The following is a 17,294-nucleotide window of genomic DNA, read 5'->3' as shown; positions in this document are numbered from 1 at the left end:
ATTTCATTGGTGATTTCAAATATGAAATTTAATCGTAAGGTTGGCAAACAGTTTTGGAGAATTTGATGTTTCCCCATTCAAAGAGATTGCATAATGCCCAAGATGCCCGAGGGGCGTTTCAAAGATGGCCGCCGAGTGAAATGACTTGTCTTAAAGGGACTTTGACACAAGACCGTAGGGAGTCGGTGCCCTCTTGTTGTGCACTTTGTGAATAACTATAATCGATCATTTCATTGGAATAGAGCACCCACATTTTTATTTTTATTTTATTTTTTTTATTAAAAGGGCTCTTGAGGTTATTTGGGATAAGTAACTTAGCAGTGTGTAGCATGACCTCAGTTTGGGATGAATATTATCATTTTAAACATGACAACTCTCAGAATAGAATTAAGCATTTTATTGATAAGAATATATATAGGCTTTGTCTTGGCGGATTAGATTGGCTATGCTTCTGTTGTTGGCATGAGTGAAGGCTCCTGCCGAAACATGCACATAAATACAGGAAATAGAATATGAGTTGCTGCAAGGAAAGTAGAGAAAACCCCTTAGCAGATTTAGTCAGGTGCTTCTTGACCAGTGTTGGGTAAGTTACTTCAAAAAAGTAATTAATTACTAATTACATCATCAATGTTGTATTTAAAATACTTTCCTAATTACTCTGTCTGAAAAGTAATTTAATTACTGAATGAAAATGAAAGGTTGCAGTGCAGAGTTCTCATGTATTAAACATTTGTTCAGCATATTAGAATGATTTACGATGGATCATGAGAAGACTGGAGTAACGATAATCCTTCGTCACCCACCTTGTGATTCTCGCTCTTGAGTTTTATCTTAAGCTCATTTGTGGACACTAGTATATTGTGAGTGCACTAGCCTACTTTTTCTTTCAGCAAATAGACTAAAAGCTTTTGATTAAAAAGCAATGTCAGCAGAGGGTAGATTTTAATGAACAAAGCATCAAGGCAAAACAGACACAATGTTCAATGCTGTTGTGCTTTATTACTGAGCTTCTTACAAAGGATGTTAGTGTCATAACAGCTTTTCAAAGTGCTGATTATGAACAGATTTATTTCACATCGTAGGTGAACTGTACGGTTCCTTTGCCAACAGAAAATTTAACAGGATTGCTAGATCCTTTTCCCACATTTCCTTGATACGAGCCCATATGATCGTCTTTGCCCGGGTCTTCGTCCCACACTTCCACTCTTAGCTTGTGACCAGATTTACAACTTGAAAACGTGAACACTTGTCCTGTCCAATCAGGATTACTATTAGCCTCTTTTTTTCGTGCCATCTTCTCTTGACCATTGCAATACATCAGGATGTATGGATCGGGTTTGTTTCCAAAATCACCAGAAAGTTTACTGCCTCTTAAATTTCTCAACTCTACAGTTGCGCTGGCAGAGTCCAGCTGAGACACCAGCATCAGCACGGCCAGAGTCATCAGCCGAAGATCATAAAAGACTGCCATGGCTGTCAGAAAGAACAGATGTTCAATTAGAATGAAGATTTAACACAAACATATTGAATTGAGAACACAACGTCCAAATGTTCAAAGCAGCAGGAAGCTAAAGTGTGATTCAGAATTAAAGATACCTTACCTTGCTTGTGTTAGAGTCAGTATGAATGCCTCCTGATCCACTCCCCCTTTATAAAGCCAATGCAAGCAGAAAAATAATCCAAAAGTTGATTAACAGGTGGTCAAATCCCATCTGTGTTATGTGTTTATTTGTAAAGCTGCCAATAATGTCTAAAACTACACCCTAAGAAAGCATAAAAGCAAATAATTGAAATTATTTTTGTATTTATCTGTCCTGTTTTACATTTGTTTATATGGAACAAATGTAAATGTTTAAATAATCTGATATTTTAAGAGACTTACTGCATGTGGTTGGACCCCATTTGACAAAAATCTCTCAAATATTAAAAAGTTTTGTTAGAATATTTTCATATATTTAAAAATAACTGATTGATTCATATATTAATCAATTGATTGGTATATTAAAAATAAAAAAGCACAATTAAAAAGCACATGACAAAATGATGGAACTGCAATGGTTTATTTTAATTTGGTACTGGTCGGATTCAGAATCCAATATGGATATGAAATTGAAAATGGAGATGAGGGTCTTACTCAAGGAAAGGACATGTAGCACACGTACACATTTGGAAGGACAGGGCACATTTGTTGCAATTCACACCTTTATCAGTGAGAATCATGGCCAGATCAAGAATTTGTACTGGACATAGAGTAAAAGTCACATTGTAGGTGAACTGCATGGTACCTTTGCCAGCAGAAAATTGAACAAAATTGTTATATCCTTTTCCCACATTTCCTTCATACCAGCTCAATATATCGTCTTTGCCCGTGTCTTCGTCCATCACTTCCACCTTTAGCTTATGACCAGAATTACAACTTGAAAACGCACATGACAAAATGATATGGAACTGCAATGGTTTATTTTAATTAGGTACTGGTCAGATTCAGAATCCAATATGGATATGAAATTGAAAATGGAGATGAGGGTCTTACTCAGGGAAAGGACATGTAGCACACGTACACATTTGGAAGGACAGGGCACATTTGTTGCAATTCACACCTTTATCAGTGAGAATCATGGCCAGATCAAGGGTTTGTACTCAGGGGCGGATATAGAAAATTATTTATAGGGTGGCAAAGGGGTGGCATGAGGTCTGGCAACACCAAAAGCAAGCACCCATGGATTTCTGGAGATTTATGCCCTGACATACACAATTGTGTTCACAAACATTGCATTACCATAAAGTAGTCCTATATACCATTTAAAATTAAAAATAAATAACAAGATTTCAATATTCATCATGGCACCAATTAAAGGCACTATATGAAAAACATCAACAGATTCAAAATGAGTCTGAGCTTGTATCACTAAAGGAGATGAGCAGTTTTATTAATATTACACAGGCTACTTCAGTGGCATAAAATAACATGTTTTAGTGCATGTTAAAGAACAACAAAAACTTGGTTTTTGCAAACAATTTTTGAGTTTCTGTTATTAACAGAGGTGGGAATGTCTGTGTGTGTTCACCCAGAACACCCTATCAACTACATACTCTAGCAACACCCCAGAAACTACATAGCAAGCGCCTAGCAACCACCCAGAATCTCCTAGCAACCACATAGCAACACTTTAGCAATTACCTAGAACATCTATATTCTGGCCTAACTGATCAAACTATTTATGTTTTTTAAACAAGACTTTAAGTTGGCTTTATGACAAGCCAGCATAAGTTTGTCTTTCAAACTTTTCAGTCTAGTTCAAAACGAAACAATTCAACATTTTCTCACAACTATACACAATCTCAATACTATGCACTTGTACAAACCTCAAACTTCCAGGTCAAAATAAAATGTTCTAGTCAAAAACTTATTCTTGTCTGACAAATCAAACTTTGGCCTCAGATGACAAACAAAACTTAACAAATACACAGACTACTGCACTGCCCAGTGAACACTAGTGATATAAATTCATGTAACACTGTAACAAAAATACCACTTACTGGGATTCAGGAATTATTTTGCAGCTCACTGTCTACTACACTATACAAAAATAAATTTACAGATACAGTAAAATACAGCAATGATTTTTCTTCTTTCTTTTTTTATTTTACTATTATAAATTGATCTTGCAGTAGTATGCACCACAAAACAGTATATTGTCAATTGCAGTAAAACTAAATTCAGCATCCTCTGCACATTTGCCCAAATTTTATTACAGTAGCTATATATATACAGCTATATATATATATAACTATATACAGTATTATAGCAGTGTACTGGTCTTCTGACACAAGACAAGGCCTATATCCCTAGGCAGTCATTTCTCAGTTCTGCAAAAATACAGTACAAATGGTTACAGAGAAAGTTGACAATCAAAAGTTTCAGGGTGTACAACTTGCTAGTTTACTGTACATAGTGAAATTTCCCTCATCCTACTGTGTAAGTTTAAAACCCCTGTAAATTTTTCATCCAGCTTTCATTTAGATTTTGACTGGTCTGTCATCAGTTTTGCTACCTAATGTAGTCATTGTTAAACGTTTTGAGAAATGTGTCTTTGTTTTGAGAACTGAACGAATGGTTTGGGAAACTGGGCCAACTGAATCACTTATAATGTGTTAGAAAATGTGTGTTAGAAAATACACGTGTTAGAAAAGATAAAGTACATTTAGATTCTTACCTAACTAGTTTCTGTGATCGGGATCTTCTAATTGATTTCATGTTCCCGTTTCGTCGGATGGCAAAAAAACCATGATGAAAGTTCAATGTAATTTTACTGTAAAATACTGTCAAATTCATGTTTTTTGAAAATAAAAACAATGCATTACTATATAATTCAAAGAAAAAGAAAAAAAACTGTAATGTGTTACATTTCATGTTATTTAACTTTTTTTATGTTAGTTTAGTCTATGTTATTTTAGTGTGATGTAAGTTCCCTTGCATGGTGTTTTTTTGTGTATGGCCCTGTACCCAGTAAGCCTTTCAAAGCTGGGGTACTGTAGCTCTTTATTTCATAAGCATAACTTGATTTAGGTTATTTTGATAGCCTAGTGTTCACTAAAGGGAGTTGGTGCCATCATGTGGTGCACTGTGTTATATATAATGTATTAAATAAAGATAATGTCATTGGATTTAAAGGGACATTTTGCCATTTGAATAGTTTTCCCCCAGTCTCAGTTATAGGCTCAATCAGTAATGCGCTCTTATTTTGGGGTAGGTAACCATGCAGTATGTGCAAAATCTCATCCTTGAAATTAATATTAAAGGAGTTTATCCAAAAATGTAAAATTCGTCCTCATTTACTCACCCTCATGTCGAAATCCTTATGACTTTCTTGTTTCTTCTCTGGAAAACAAGGACTTTCTAAAGAAAATGTCAGTTAGTGATTGAGGTCATGCTCCACAATGATGAAAAACATAGGCTAATAAATATAGCTAGCATAAAAGTGATTCGAAATTAATACTATTCGTCGCTATATTCAAGTTTTATGACGTTATACCTTTATGTGACAAACAGACTGAAATTAAATTCGTTATTCACTGATAAGCTACACTTCAAGAGCTCGCTTGTTAACTAGACCGAAACTTGAATGGACTAGAATCAAGCCGGTTGTGTGAACTGGATCAACTGATTCATGGAAAAGATTCATAAGCGTGATTCGTTCACGAACTTTGACACACACACACACACACACACACACACAGTATTTATAACTATTTGATTTAATAAGAGTTGAAATATGGGATACAAGTCATTTTGACTACTTTTAATTGTGTTTTTAGCAGTTTTGAAGCTTGACCATTCCAAGCTTTATTCACTTCAACTTTATTGTTCCGAGAAAGTTCTACTTTTTCCCCTCTAGGGGCATAAAAAAAACATACTAGCTGACTTATTTAGTACATGTTTGATGTACACTTCCTAACATAACTAGCATAAAATGCTTGTGTTTACAAGTATCAAATGTGGTGTGATGATGTGCACTTCAATGGGGGAATTTATTCCTCACCAAGTGTGAAATAAATCTGTGAGCAGGAAAAGGAAAAATATGGCACAAACATGTAAGAATGTGACTGAATCAATTTACCATAGTTGTCCAAAGTACTGACAAACCATATGATTTAGATCAGCTCTTTACTGTGAAGAGCCTGATAAAATGTATAGTGCAGAGGTAACTTTGATTCATGACTTTTATTAGGATTGTAATGTGAGTACACTTTTTTTTTAAAGCATGTCATATGCAAAATCAGCAGTGGGTAGATTTTGTTAAACATATCAGTCAACGATTATTACTATTGAGCATTTTATAATGGTAAAGTTCGTCTCAAAGTAGCTTAAAGTGTTCAGAGAGTGTTGATGGAAGCACTTTCTTCAGCTCATACTCATTGATCCCTATCACTGCCATTATAAAGCTCGGATGTGTCAGGATATTTATTAATATTTCTGCAATTATGTTCATCAGAAAGAAGAAAATCATATACACCTAGGATGGCTTGAGGGTGAGTAAAGTTTGGGCTAATTTTTATTTCAAAGTAAACTAATCCTTTAATATGTGGCCTTGTTCCAGGAGAAGATCAGTATATATACTATTCGTAAGGAATAATTGAGGACCGGCCATTGAATTATTAGAAAATAATGCACACCCAAGAAATGCGGCCATGTTCTAATAATTCAATGGACTGGAGTCAATTATTCTGCTTACCACACCTCAAGACATTGTTCAAATGTTGTATTTTAAGACATTTGTCAGGTTTTTGTCCTTAAAGCCTCTTGTGTGCAGGACTTCCTACTCATTCTTACAAAGATTTCTTACGCATCCCACGACCCATGCCTCCATTGCTAATTCCAAAAAGTCATTTTAGAGCTAGTAACCGAGTCTTGAGACATTGATAGCAGACTGATGCAGTTATTAATGACCCAGCCGACTCGCCGGATCCCCGCAGCGCCCGTGCCCTCGCCGACTCAACCTAGCCAAGAGCTCACTACTCCCCACTCAACGAATTTCGTTCCTGGGTGCAGTGTTCGACTCGGTCCGCATGACGGTCGTAGTCTCACCAGAGCGCGCTCTGGCCATTCAGCAGCTCGCGGCTTCTGTCAAGAACAAGGCCTACCTCCCTCTGAAGCTCTTCCAGAGGTTGCTAGGGCTCATGGCTTCTGCCTCCCCAGTGCTTCGCCTCAAGGTCAATCAGGCCTGTTCGATGGCTCTGAAACCTTGGATGAACCCTACCTGGTTCACTCTAGGAGTACCCCTACAGGCAGTAACACGAAGGACGGTTCTCTCGACAGACGCATGCAACTCAGGTTGGGGCGCCCTGTGCAAGGGCAGCCCGGCTTTCAGCTCATGGACACACGAGAAAAGCCACCTTCACATCAACTGCCTCGAATTATTGGCAGTGATACGAGCCTTCCAAGCCTTCCATTCTCGTCTGACGGATCGCCACGTCCTAGTCCAATCGGACAGTATGACAGTGGTCTCATATATAAATCACCAGGGGGGTCTTTCGTCCAGCCGCTTATGCGCTCTGGCGAAATGCCTCCTGGAATGGGCTTCCCCAAGTGTTCGCTCACTCAAAGTGACTCATATACCTGGGAAAAGCAATCTGGGAGCAGACATGCTGTCTCGGAACAACATCCCCTCGGACGGGTGGATGCTCCACCCCCAGACTGTTCAAACCATATGGGAGCTCTTCGGGAGAGCAGAGGTGGACCTCTTTGCCTCAGGAGACAACTCTCATTGCCCAACCTATTTCTCCAAGAAGGACGACGCATTGGCCCACATCTGGCCCAATACCCTTCTTTACGCCTTTCCTCCGATCGCCCTGATCCCTCAGGTCGTCAGACGGATCAGAGAGGACAGACACAAAGTTCTGTTGGTGGCCCCACTCTGGAGGAGCCAGGTTTGGACCTCGGAGCTGTTTCGGATTTCCACAAAAGCCCCATGGCCAATTCCCCTGAGACGGGATCTCCTCTCTCAGGCGAACAGAACAATCTGGCACCCACAGCCGGAGCTTTGGGCTCTAAATCTGTGGATCCTCGACGGGAGCCGTCTGACCTCCCCAGGAATGTGCTAGATACTATTTCACAGGCGAGAGCTCCGTCCACGAGACGTCTCTACGCCCAGAAGTGGTCGGTTTTCGCTGGCTGGTGTTCTACACACAGCATAGACCCGGAGGAATGCGAAGTATCTTCCATACTTCCGCACGGCGTGGTTGAATTCGTTCCCCCATATGCAGTACGAGTGAAATATCGAAAGGGAACGTACTCGGTTACTAACGTAACCTCGGTTCCCTGAGATATGTAACGAGTACTGCGTTACTTGCCGTGCCATGAGGCTGCGGCTTAGGTCGTCGCTTCAGTCGATATGGCCTGATGGCCTATGGCGATTCGCTCGCTTATATAGCACATTACCCCGCCCCTTTTGGCGGGAATGTGCGCGCGCTCTCTTCTCATAGGCCATGCAGCTGAGCCGCGCCGCCATTATTCTATGAGTGAACCAATGACGGTGCAGTTACACTGCGTTATTGAAAAGGCTTCAGTGGCGGGGAAAAAGGGAGACTTTTCCCCCATACGCAGTACTCGTTCCATATCTCAGGGAACCGAGGTTACGTTAGTAACCGAGTACGTTTTACCTGAGTCTGTGAGTTTCTTGGCAACAGCATCTCGACTAATAGCGAAACTGTAACACGTTGTCTACACCGGACATAAGCGGCGTGATGTGAAGTGACAAAAGACAATAGAGCCCATCAGTGATGCTGTCTGTAGACACAGTGTAAGTTTGGCACAGCACCATGGTTCACCTGCAAAAGCTCATACCTCTCCCAAAACAGTTCACTCATGTGTCAAAACTAAATTTCCTTCTCATTTAAACAGTCAGTGCCCCCAAAATGCTTTGTCCCTTTGGCATTGTGTAAGCACTGCAAGTCAAAATGTTTAGATGTTTTGTCACTATGGCAGAGGACCATTGAAATATCCCTCATGCCCACCTTTCAGTCCTTCATTGACAATGGTTACTGTACTGTAATTGTATAGCCAGCATAATACATTAAAACTGTAATGGGTCATTGTATGGGACAATGTGAATTTCCACCGTGGCCTGCTCATCAGGGCCTGGTTCACTACTCATCCAAGGATGGTCATGGTGTTCCTACCACCTTACTCTCCTTTCCTCAATCCTATTGAGGAGTTTTTTCTCTGCTTGCAGGTAGAGAGTGTATGAGCATCAGGCTCAAGATCAGAGGTCCCTGCTCCATGCAATACGTGTGAGGATATTACTGGAGATCATTGTAGGGGATGGTTTTGACATGCACTGTGCATAAAATTGAAAAAAAGAAATAGGATTTTAGGGTAAGAGTAGCCTCCAAGGTTTGACATCACACATTGCACTCATACTGCCAAGGAAATTGTAACCATTATCATTCACACATAAAGTAACTTCCATACATCAGAGTAAAAAGAAAATGTATACAGCATAATATACTGTAATATAAACACACAAACAAAAAACAGTCAAAATTATATGCAGCCTACAGTGCTGTAAATAAAGCTGGAGTTTCACAACTAACAGTTCTTCACTGGTCGCTGTCCTCACCCTCCCTCTCCTGGACATCGTCCTCACCCTCCTGGTCATCCACACGCTGCTGTCTGTCTGGCCACAGATTCTCGTCCACATCACAGCGTATATTCTCCTTTGCAATACAACGAGGAAGAAATGGCGTGCATGTCACAACCATCCCCTACAATGATCTTCTGTAGTATCCTCACATGCAGTGTCCATTGCTTGGAGCAGGGACCTCTGATCTTAAGCCCGATCCTTATACACTCTCCACCTCCAAGTGGAGAAAAACTAGGTAGTAGGAACACCATAACCATCCTTGGATGAGTAGTGTACCAGGTGAGCGGGCCACGGTGTAAATTCACATTGTCCCATATAATGACATATTGTGGTAGGTGAGGCCCTACGAGACCTCTCTCATTTTCAGGGTTTAAATCAAAATGAAGGCGGTCCAAGAAGATGAGAAGCTTCTGTGTATTGTATGGGCCAAGTCTGGGGATGTGAGTGACCACACCATTCTCAGATATGGCAGCACACTTGCCCCCTCGCCTCCTTCGTTAGTCAAGTTCTAGTTTCACCTGACTGTCAATTGCTGTAATAAATTTATCAAATGTTCCAAGGATTCATATATGGTATTCATGGTATTATGTTCTTGACTAATTTTGACAATTGAACAGACTATTGTGCACATGATGACTTATACAACGAAATGACGCTGACACGTTTTGGAGCGAACGACCATTAGACTGAGAATCAACAATCAGTTTAGATCAACAAGATCTATTAACTTGAAAATTGTGCTAAATGTAGGCTACCTATACTTAATCATTTGCAAAGATGTACTGAGACATTGAGACATGTACTTAGACATTTGCAATTTGATGAAATGATGAGAAATTCAATTCTGTTGTGAACAATTGCCAAGTGATTTGGAGATTTGTCCATGTTGTTTTGAGAATGTAATTTCTGTTTCAAGAAATGAGCCAAACCAATGGAGAAAAACTGTAATACCTGCTTAAATCTTTGACACAAGACAGTAGGGAGTCGGTGCCCTCTTGTGGTGCACTTTGTGAAGGACTATAATTGATCACCCAAAATGTTTTTTAATCAAAGGGCTCTGTTGGTAATGTGCTCTTGAGGTTATTTGGGCATTTAAGGTGTTAATTTATTATAAGATTGTAACAATTGTAGGTAGTAAGCAAAGTAAAACAAGAGCAAATTATATTTTGCCCAGCTGATTTGTCTATTATGGAGCCCAGGAAATGCCATGCAGGAACAAAAAAGTAGGCTAAATTCGTTGCCTTCATTTATAAATCGTGCACACAATTTAGCAAATCGAGGGAACAAAGTAGTAAATTGTGCACAGAATTTACTTTTTTCTCCCCCTTGCATGTCATGTGTGGGGCTTCATAGTATTTCATATATTAAAAAAAAAAAACAATTTTTTATTCAATATACTTTGTCAGGGTATTTGTCTTTCTATGTTGCTGAGCCGTGGACATTTTCGAAAGCACATGGCGAATAGATATGCAACTGGTCCAACTCAAAAGTCCAACATCACAGATGCAGAAGTCTTGCTCAAGGACGGGACACGGAGCACAGAAGCAGACTTACATTCTCTTAATGCTTTTGTAGCTCTTTATCATGTTTAATAAGCATAATTAAAAAGTTTATTAATTACTCACACTCATGTCCTTCCACACCTGTAAGAACTTTGTACATCTTCGGAACACATATTTTTGATGAAATACGAGAGCTTTCTGACTCCTTAATAGACAGCAATTTAACCACCACTTTCAAGATCCAGAAACGTTCTAAAGACATGGTTAAAACAGTCGACATGACCGCAGTGGTTCAAACTTAATTTTATAAAGCGACAAGAATACTTTTTGTGCGCAAACACAAAACAAAAATAACAACTTTATTCAACAATATCTTCTTTTCTGTCATTCTATTATGCCATTCATGTCCAGCTCTTATAGGTTCTACGTCAGAACGCAGGCTCAGTATTGGCAGAGGCTGTTCACGTGAGCAGCACAACACATTATATTAGGATTCTTTAAGTCTCTGTTTTTGTATGACCCTGCTGACCCAATGTGCATTTCGCTGTCTAATGGTCATGGCCTTAACTTTGGCCCATTTTGCCTGTAAAAGAAAACCTCCCTAATAATTATGCACACCTGAATAGAAGGCGTTTTTCATTTCCAGACTTCAACAATTATAAATATACAATTATATATCACATATAAGTGATTAAATACAAAATTAATAGTAGTTGAGATTGATGTGGTTTGGAATTGGTAAAATGTGCTTGGAAAAGATCAGAAAATCAACTTGCCTAATAATTCTGCACACTGTGAATATACAGTATTCGACATTTTAAGAGAATCAAAAAAGTTCATCAAAGTTGTCCTGACAACTTTGATGAAAGGTTTTGATCCACTTCAAATGTTGACTACTATATACTGTATAAATATAGTAGTATAGCTATCAGTATAGCTATTTTACAATGATTTCTGGATGATCATGTGACACTGAAGACTGAAGTATTGATGCTGAAAATTCAGCTTTCTTTCTTCATCCACCTTTCAGGGACTTTCACTGCACTGCTTCTCACTCGTAAAGGCTAAATTGAGGACACTAGTATGTATTATGAGTGCACAGGGGTCCTGCTTTTATCAGCTTTTTTTAGACTAAAGGCATTTTGTTAGAAAGCCATGTCAGCAAATGTCAGGGACATTTTGATGAACAAATTTCAAGGAACAAGGAAAAACATACACAGAATGTTCAATGCATCCTCTTGTACTTTATTACCAAGCTTCTTACAAAAGAAGGTTTGTCTCAAAGCAGCTTTACAAAGTGCTGATTTGGAACAGATTTATTTCACATCATAGCTGTAATACATCTTTCCTTTGCCCACAGAAAAAGTACCATGATAGGTTCCTCTTCCCACCGTTCCGCTATAGGAGCCCAAGCGATCGTCATACTTCATGTCTTTGTCCCACACCTCCAGCTGTAGCCTGTCACCAGATTTACAGCTTGAGAAGGAGTACCTATTATTCCATGAAGGATTAGCATTGCCCTGGATGTAGTTTGTCAGCTGGTAAGAGCCACCGCACCACATCTTGACGTATGGATCAGGTTTGTTTCCAAGAGCATCACCAGGGAGGTCTCTGGCTCGTAAACCATACAGCACTACAGCAGCGCTGGCAGAGTTCAGCTGAGACGCCAGCATCAGCACGGCCAGAGTCACCAGCCGAATATCATAAAAGATCTCCATATCTGTCAGAAGAATGTTCAATTATAATGATTTAACACACACAAATATTGAAATGAGAAGAACATAACATTCATATTTTAAAAGTAGCAAGAAGCTTAAAGATGCTTTACCTTGCTTGTATTAGATTCAGTATGAATGCTTCCTCATCCTCACCCCCTTTATAAAGCCAATGCAACCACAAAAATCTTGCAAAAGATGATGGACATGTGGTTAAATCCCATGCGTATCTACGTTGGCCTCTTTACATTTGTCAAGCTGCCAAGAATGTATAAAACTACATCCTAACAATGCATTAAATGCATTTTAATAATTTTCTGTCCTGATCGGATACAAAAGCAGAAAACACTGGTTCATATATAGCGGGTCATAATAGTGTCCATTATAAAGAAAATAAATAATCCTGTAAATATTTAGTTCAAATGTACTATTCATATTGGTTACATATATATATATATATATATATATATATATATATATATATATATATATATATATATATATACACACACACACACACACACACATACACATATAAATGTTAATGCTTAAATTATCTGATATTTTATGAGACTTTTTGCATGTTGGTTGGACCACATTTGAAAAAAAACCTCTCAAATATTAACACACATTTTTGTTATAATAGCTTATGTTTTTGTTTTGTTTTTTTTTTTTTATATTTTTTATGTGTATTTTTGTCTGTGTTTGTGATAATCAGGCAAAATTACAGAGCTGCAATGGCTTAATTTTATGGAGTACTTGTCAGACTCAGAATCCAATATGGATATGAATATAGATATGGAAAAGAGGGTCTTGCTCAATGAACACACGTAGTGCATGTACACATTTGGAAGGACAGGGCACAGAGTGCATGTGCACATGTGGTGTCATTCACAGCTTTATCATAGAGGATCAGGGCCAGATGAAGGTTTAGTAGTGGACATACAGATTTTGACATTAAAGGCGGGCGCAAATAACACTCAATACATTCTGAAATATACCAAAGAGTATAAATGTGTTGTTTTGTATGAAATATATACATTGTAAAAAAGTGTAATTTCTACAGAAAAAAATGAATTGGTTAAATGTAAGTGACCTTTGCATACATGGCAAGCTGAAAATGGTTTAACATTGAATTACAAGTAATTTTACTTTAAAATGCAGTCAAGTTCATGTTTTGAATTTTGCAAGTAAGAACTTTGAATTACCATACAATAAAAATAGTAATGTGTTAGCCTACATTTCATGTTATTTAGTTAATGTTTTTGCATTATTTTATCATGATGTATGTTCCCATGATCACTGATGGTGTTTTGTTTTTGTGTGTATGACCCTGCACACTGTCTGTATCCAGAGGTAGTGCCTTTAAAGCATTAGTTCTCTTCAGAATTACAATTTCCTGATAATTTACTCACACCCATGTCATCCAAGATGTTTATGTCTTTCTTTCTTCAGTTGAAAAGAAATAAAAAAAAAATGTAGAGGAAAACTTTCCAGGATTTTTCTCCATATAGTGGACTTCACTGGGGTTCAAAGGGTTGAAGGTCCAAATGTCAGTTTCAATGCAGCTTCAAAGAGCTCTAAACAATTCCAGACGAGGAATAAGGGTCCTATCTAGCAAAACGATTGGTTATTTTCTTTAAAAAAAAAATAAAATAAATAATTTTATATACTTTTTAACCACAAATGCTCGTCTTGCACTAGCTCTGCGAGGCGCCACACATTACATAATCATGTTGGAAAAGTCACAGAAGTACAGAAAGTGCAAAAAAAAGTCAAACGCTCTTCACAAAAAAAGGTAAAACAATGATGTTGAACGATTTTGAAGTTGGAGGAACAGTGTACTTTCACCTACGTCACCCGTGACCTTTCCAACACGATTACATAATCCGTGGCGTATCACAGAGCTAGTGCAAGATGAGCATTTGTGGTTAAAAAGTTGAATTTTATTTTATTTTTAGAAAATGGCATTTTGTTTTCCTAGACAATACCTTATTCCTCATCTGGGATCATGCAGAGCTCTTTGAAGCTGCACTGAAACTGCAATTTGGACCTTCACCCCGTTGTGCATCAGTGAAGTCCACTATATGGAGAAAAATCCTGGAACGTTTTCCTCAAAAACCTGATTCTCTTATTGACTGAAAAAAAGACTATATCTTGGATGACATAGAGGTGAGTAAATTATCAGGAAATTTTAATTCTGAAGTAATCCTTTAAAGCAAGGGTACTGTAGCTCTTTATTTCATAAGCATGATTAAAAAAGCTTGATGTGGGCCCAGATATTGACACGTGATCATTAAAAAAGAGAGTTTGTGTGATCATGTGGTGCAGTGTAAATAAATTGTAGATAGGCTAATAAATAGATAATGATAAAGTCATTGGAATTAGACAAGAAACGTTTTGTCTTTCGAATTTTGTCTTTTTTCCCCTTCTTTCTTTAATCTCAGTTATGGGCTCTATCAGTAACGCGCCCTTGTGGTTATTTTGGTAACCCTGCAGCAAAATCTCAGCACTGAAAAGCAGTTTTTTTTTTCTTCAAAAAATTAAAACCTCGTCCTCATTTACTCACCCTCATTTCGAAATCCGTATGACGTTCTTCTGTGGAAGACAAGGAATTTCTGAAGAATATTTTGGTTGTTTTTAACAGGCCTAATGGACGTGAATGAGGTCTGGGCGCGGTCACGCTTCACAATGACGAAACACATAATAAATATCATAAAGTGAATACGATTCGCCTGCTATATTAAAGTTTTATGAAGCACATTATAGCTTTATGTAACAAACAGACCGAAATGAAAGTCGTTATTTACTGATGATCCTCAGAGAGCTGTTAACCGTTGAGATCGAATCTTGAATGGACCATTTCAGAATCAGACCGTTTGTGTGAACTGAACTGGATCAATCGATTCATTGAAAAGAATCATGAACGATGAACGATTCTTTCTCAACACTCATTTTTCGTATGAACGTGCCAAGGTTAGCTAATATTAAAGTAAGTCTGTTCCTCTCTCTCTCTCTCACACACACACTTACACACCATTCCAGGCATCATTCACTTCATATGCATTTTATAATGATAAGGTTTGTCTCAAAGTAGATTAAAGTGTTGAGAGATTTATTTTACTTAAAGGTTGAAAGTCAGAGTTCCTGCGCTCAGGACTGGACACTTTTCACAGTGTTTTGTAAAACAAGCCCAAGCTATCATTATTTATCTCATCTCTATCCCACAGCTCTATCTTCAGTTTGTCGCTGGCTTTGCAGTTGGGAAGTTGAACTCTGCAGACCAGCTAGGATAAGCGTTATCTATGAGGTGTTCTGTCTGCCCCGCAAAAGTCAGCACAGCAGTGTCCTGTGGACCACACCAGACCTTGACATATGGATCGGGGGCGTTTCCAAAAGGGTCACCGGTGAGGCCTCTTAATGCACACCCAAGAAATGCGGCCATGTCGAATCGGGTGTGCATTATTCTTTAATAATTCAACGGACCGGAGTCAATTATTCTGCTTACCACAACTCAAGACATTGGTCAAATGTTGCATTTTAAGACATTTGTCAGGTTTTTTTGTCCTTATTAAAGCGCTCTTCTGTGCAGGACTTCCTACGCATTCTTGTGTTTATATCAGTTTGTGAATGTTGATCATTATTATGGTGATCTGAGATGATTTCATTTTATATTCTCCTGTTCAGTCATTAAAAACATTAAAGTTTCATTAAATCTTTCCTCCTTTGTCATCCTTCTTAGTGAATGTGTGTGAATGTTGAAAGACATGATGAAGGTTTCTTTTGTTTTTAATTTATGCATCTATTTTTGTGTTTGGGTGTGTATAGAAAAGATGCATAGTTTGTGTAATATGATAAATCGTTTAAGCTGTTTTATTATAGAAGTATGTTAGACTTTATTGAACATATATCAATGCAAAACATACATTTTATTATTGCATATTGTGTAACACTTTACAATAAGGTGTCATTTGATAATATTAGTTAACATTAGTTAATGTATTACCTAACATGAACTAACAAGGAGCAATACATTTGTTACTTCATTTATAAATCTTAGTTAATGTTAATTAATAAAAATCCAGCTATTCATTGTTTGTTCATGTTAGTTCACAGTGCATTAACTAATGTTAACAAATACAATATTTGATTTTAATAATTTATTAGTAAATGATGAAATTATTAACTAAGATTAATAAATGCTGTAGAAGTATTGTTCATTCTTAGTTCATGTTAACCTAACTAATGAAACCTTACTGTAAAGTGTTAGCACATATTGTTCAGCTTTATTCCCATCAGTGTAGTTCCAGTTGAGGTTTGTTTCAAAGCTGTTTGGAACAGATTTATTGTATCAACTCATACTTGTAATACATTACTCATACAACTCATACTTGTATTAGGTGTTGAGTGCATGTTCCTTTATAATGCAACTGCTAATGCAAAATTCTTCCTTTGGTGATCAACAGGTGGTTCAAATCCCATGCGTATCTGTTATCACCTGTATTCACAGATGCAGAAGACAGTCTTGCTCAAGGACAGGACACAGAAGCAGAGTTAGCACATTCTCTTAAAGCATTTGTAGCTCTTTATCATGTTTGATAAGCTAATAAGTTAGATTTGGGGCAAGTTACTTTAGCTGTGTCTGTATGTCAAAAGGGTCATGAACTGCGTTATTTTATAATGTTTCCTGGGGTGAACTTATAATGTTAGTATGTTTTTACATCAAAAATTGTCATAATTTAGAAATAAAAGCATTTTTCCTACCCTGATTTTAGCCCTCTTATTTGAACGCTCTGTTTTAAGGGGCGTGTCTGCTGTGAGACTTCACTGTAAACGCCCACTGCTGTGATTGGCTAACATCTTTGCATATGAAATAGCTAAGTATTACTCTCTCATAAACTTTTAGCACATTTTTACTTTTACAGCTCTCA

At 37.8% G+C, this 17,294-nt stretch overlaps 1 protein-coding gene across 2 annotated transcripts; it reads right to left on the bottom strand.

Annotated features, from left to right (window-relative positions):
- Nucleotides 1-11,887: 11,887 nt before the first annotated feature.
- Nucleotides 11,888-15,236, bottom strand: si:ch211-240l19.7 (uncharacterized protein LOC799219 homolog). 2 transcript variants are annotated; one of them, XM_067390906.1, is made up of 3 exons: nt 15,152-15,236; nt 14,933-15,047; nt 11,888-12,368 (listed from the first exon to the last, which is right to left on the bottom strand). In XM_067390906.1, exon 3 carries the CDS (start codon nt 12,364-12,366, stop codon nt 11,965-11,967), a length of 402 nt encoding a protein of 133 aa, XP_067247007.1. In that variant the 5' UTR covers nt 12,367-12,368; nt 14,933-15,047; nt 15,152-15,236; the 3' UTR covers nt 11,888-11,964. The 2 variants fall into 2 exon arrangements, with proteins under 2 accessions (XP_067247007.1, XP_067247006.1); XM_067390905.1 differs by having other exon boundaries at nt 14,933-15,197.
- Nucleotides 15,237-17,294: the final 2,058 nt, after the last annotated feature.

This window comes from Chanodichthys erythropterus, chromosome 8, assembly GCF_024489055.1.
Source record: "Chanodichthys erythropterus isolate Z2021 chromosome 8, ASM2448905v1, whole genome shotgun sequence".
NCBI classification, from domain to species: Eukaryota; Metazoa; Chordata; class Actinopteri; order Cypriniformes; family Xenocyprididae; genus Chanodichthys; species Chanodichthys erythropterus.
The sequence above is the reverse complement of the archived record's forward strand: the minus strand, read 5'-3'. Positions and strand labels throughout refer to the sequence as shown.